The sequence below is a fragment of the Petaurus breviceps genome, unplaced genomic scaffold (assembly GCF_028583685.1).
Source record: "Petaurus breviceps papuanus isolate PSGF00001 unplaced genomic scaffold, PetGlider_PUasm1.0 208, whole genome shotgun sequence".
NCBI lineage: Eukaryota > Metazoa > Chordata > Mammalia > Diprotodontia > Petauridae > Petaurus > Petaurus breviceps.
Window position 1 is genome coordinate 9,136,869 of NW_027185852.1, and position 4,253 is coordinate 9,141,121.

Below are 4,253 nucleotides of genomic sequence, written 5' to 3' on the forward strand. Positions count from 1 at the left end.
CTTTCTTTCCTTCCTTCCTTCCCTAGGCTGAAAGTGCCTCCATTTTTCTGATACTATGTCAGACTTCATACATTCAGTTGACTTTAACCTATCTGCAGCTCAGAACTTCTTTTCTTCTCCAGAACTAGACCTCCATCACACTTCTCAGTTCCTTCTACACCACATCTTAAAGGACTTCCTCCCTCCATTCCTAGTTCCCCTTTAAGTGTTATCTTCCCCATGAAACTATAAGCTTTTTCAATGTCCTAATTTGTATTTATAGCTCTAATGCTTTGTACAATGCTTGCATCATTTCTCTTTCCCTAGAAATTCTTTCTTCTTTCTTTCCTTTTTTCTCTTCCTTCCCCCCTCCCTCTTTCTTTCTTTCTTTCTTTCTTTCTTTCTTTCTTTCTTTCTTTCTCTTCCCTGTCTCTGTCTGTCTCTCTGTCCTCCCCTCCCTCTTCTTCTCCCCTTCCCCTCTTCTTTCCCTGGAGATGTGTATATGTATATATGTGTGTGTGTGTGTGTGTGTGTGTGTGTGCGTGTATGTGTGTGGTGTGTGTGTATATATATATATATATATGTGCCTATTTCACAGGTTCATTATGAAGAAAGTATTTTGGAACCCTTAAAGAATTTAATAAATGTGACAAATGGGATTATTTCATGAGACAGTGAGGATCTGAAAAACAAAAAACAATTTATCAGTTTCTCTTAGGACTCCCACTGAGGTCCTGGTCATCTCTCTCTTCCAGCCCCCTGGACTCAGCTGTTTTCTCCCTGAGATTAAACCACAGAGGCCAGACATCTGAGACTTGTGTTTGATTAACATGGAGCTTGGGGGGGGGGTGGAGCTAAAAAGAGTAACGACTACAATCCTATTGGAGATAGGAGAAAGAATGGGTCACAAGAGTAGAGCTGGAAAGGCCCTGGAGGTCATTCAGTCCAACTCCCCCATTCTATACAAAAATAGACTGAGGCCAAGGTAAATGAAGTGACTTGCCTAAGGGAACATCGCATTTGACAGATGATGAAACTGAGGAAAGTTAAGTGCCTTGCTCAAAGATATTCCCTATTCCTGATCCTTTATTTTATTGATGAGGAAAGACGGTCAGAGAGGTGCAGGTATTTGCCCAAAATCACACAGCTAGCTTGTGGAAGAACTTGGTGTTTCCTGAGTCTTGGTACATTTCTGCCACTGAAGCCTGTGTGATCCCAGAGCTCTTAGCAGTCTTTAGGCGCTGCTCTAATGGTTGCCCCTTGAGCAGGTGTGGTGTGGAGTCTGCAGTGCTAATGAAAGATGGTATTCTGGAAATAATAGCATCTTTCCTAACCACAGCCACTCTGCTTCCTTCAAGACTTGGCTCAAATCCTATCTTCTGCATGAGGATTTTCCTGCCTTTCTACATGTCTGCCTACTTATCCATCCATCCACCCATCCATCCATTCATCCACCCACCCATCCATCCATCTGTCCTTCCGTCTGTCCATCCATCCATGATCCATCCATCCATCCAACCATCCATTAACCCATCCATCTATCCATCTGTGTATCTTTTTATCTGTCTGCCTTGACTAGCCATCTATCTTATCTACAGATCTATCCATTTGTCTTGTCTATCTATTTGCCTGTCTTGTGTACCTATCACCTCATTAGAATTTGAGTTCCTTGAAGGCTTGGCCTTTTTGTAAAAAAAAAAAAAGAAAAACAACTTTGTTTATATGCCCAACTTCTAGCATAGTGTCTGGCACACACACACAAAAAATAAAACTACTAATAAATACTTTTTGATTAGCTCTCTTGAAAGTCATTGTCAATGTCGGGTTTCCTCACTAGATGGCAGCAGAAAACCATGGCTACAACTTGTAAACACCAAAATCCGGTTAGAAAAGTGGGCACCAAAGATGAATGACAATTGATTTATATAGTGTTTCACATTTTGCAGACTGCCATCCAATGAGGCAGCTACATGTAGGTATTATTATTTCTATTTTACAGAAAAGGAAACTGAGATTGGGAGAGATAAAAGTGACTTACCAAGGGTCACATGACTGGTTCCAAAGTCAGGATTTAAACCCAGGTCTTCCTGAATTGGGGTCCAGCTGACCATAGGATCTCTCTTTGAGAAGATGAAAGAAGATGAAGATGGTGATGATGGTAGTGGTTGTGATGAAGATGATGATAATGGTGATGAAGATGATGATAAAATAGATAATTAGAATTTATATAACACTTTAAGGTCTGCAAAACCCAGCATAAATATGATCTAATTTACTCTCAACAACCCTAGGAGGTAGGTTCCATTATTATGCTCACGCTCACGTTTACAGATGAGAAAACCAGGGCAAAAAGAGGTTAAATGAGGCCAGATTTGAAGGGTGGGTGTTACAGGTATTATTATCCCCATTCTATTGATGGGGAAGTTGAGTTTAGGAAGTTAAGTGATTCCCTTGTAGTCACCCAGCTAGAAAGTGTCATGGGCAGGGCACAGAACTGGGCCTTTAGGACTCCAGCCACTACACTAGATTATTTTTTTCACATTGGCCTCATTTCCAGGCTTTTCAGTTGAAGACTGGTGGAAATTGCACCTTTTCTCACTCAAATAAAAATAAAATTGCATCTGTGGCTCTCTTGTTGAACGTCCAATGGCTTTCTGGGTTGGATTCTTCGAATTTCGCACCTACACTTCACAGAACTGAAGGGAGATCTCAAAGGCCAGCCATCTCATCTAGACATTTTTGTTGTTCACTCATGCCCAACTCTTCATAATCCCCTTTGGGGTTTTCTTGGCAAAGCTACTGGAGTAGTTGGCCATTTCCTTCTCCGGCTCATTTTACAAATGAGGAAACTGAGACAAACAGGGTTAAGTGACTTGCCCAGGGTCACACAGCTAGTCAGTGTCTGAGGTCAGATTTGAACTCAGGAAGATGAGGCTTCCTGACTCCAGGTTTGGTGCCCTCTGCACTATGGAGCCCCCTAGCTGCCCAGAGGGGTATTTTTGGATGGGCAAACTGGTCCAAGGATGTATTTGGATTTGAATCCAGGTTCTTTGACTCCAAGGTGCCTGTTCTTTCCACTGTACCATGATAATGATGAGAAATACCTGAGATGACCTGCACTGAACCCCAGGTGATGCTGACATAGACAATAGCTGAGCCCTCTTTCCTAATCCAATCCGATTAACCAGGGGTGTGTTAGTAAACATTTAACAATCAGCTCTCAGAAAAAGCAAATGTATGCATGGTCCTATTTAATCCAGCATTATTATTCACTTTTCCTCCATGACTTTCTTAAGACTATAGTAGACAATGGACAAAACAATAAATCAAGCTCTGGTCTGTAGTGTTTATGGATTTTCTGTGAAGTTGATGCTCATTTGTATGAGTCAACTCCAGCTTACCATTGCAACTAAATCCCAGTAAGCATTTATTAAACACCTTGGATGTGCACTAGGCTTGGAACTAGCGATACAAAGGCATTAAAAAACAGAAATAGGATCCACCCTAAAGAAGCTTACCTTGTCCTGGACAGATATGCCAGGTAAGTATTTGTAACTCCATTAGGTGTAAGAGTACACACTTAGTTACCCAGCTGGTCAACACTTGATCCTTTGTAATTCCTCCCCCCTGCTGGACCAGACCAAGCGAAATCTTTCCCAGCTCCTCCCTGGGGGATGGTTAAGGGTGTGAATTTTGCAGCCACTCTCCTCTCTTTTTTAACCCTTCCCTCCTTCCTTCTCTCTGCAGATTTGATCGGCTGCACCCTGTGATGACCATTAGCTCATTTTTTTAAACCTAGGAAAAGTATGATGATCCTTATGCACCCCTGTGCTGTTTTATGGAGTTAACATCATGAAAACTAGTAGTACCATCATGATAGCTCAAAGCCCCCATTTAGGAAAACACTGACCATGCAGAAAGAGAGATTTGTCCCTTTGCCTTATGTAATGGTTTGTGTGTGTCCAGCTACACTCTGGTCTTTTTTAGATTGGAGGCAAATTCTGTGTACCAGAAAAAGTTAAGGTAAAGGTGGGCAGGGTAGATTGCCATGTCTTTTACTGGAGAGGGTTAGCTGGGGGAAAAGAAGACACTCCTTGGAACTTTCCTCGGACTTTAAAGATGTAACAAGTACAACTGTAGCTTCAGTCAGGGTCTTCTGTTCTAAATTACCTGTGGAGATCCAGTGATCTGCCTTAATCTCTTATTCTATCAGCTTGTCCCAGTTTATAGGATTTTCTCAGCTGCCATTTTCTATCTGAGCTCAGTAAGACTTG

At 41.8% G+C, this 4,253-nt stretch overlaps 1 protein-coding gene across 1 annotated transcript in view; it reads right to left on the reverse strand.

The window, feature by feature from the left end:
* LOC138165257 (SH3-containing GRB2-like protein 3-interacting protein 1) overlaps positions 1–3,621 on the reverse strand; it is a 294,003-nt gene extending 290,382 nt beyond the window's left edge. The window contains exons 1-2 of the mRNA XM_069093394.1: positions 3,498–3,621; positions 2,018–2,099 (exon numbers count right to left, since the gene is read on the reverse strand). Of these exons, the coding sequence (XP_068949495.1) occupies positions 2,018–2,090 (73 nt within the window). The 5' untranslated portion in view covers positions 2,091–2,099; positions 3,498–3,621. The remainder of the gene's footprint in view (positions 1–2,017; positions 2,100–3,497) is intronic.
* Positions 3,622–4,253: the final 632 nt, after the last annotated feature.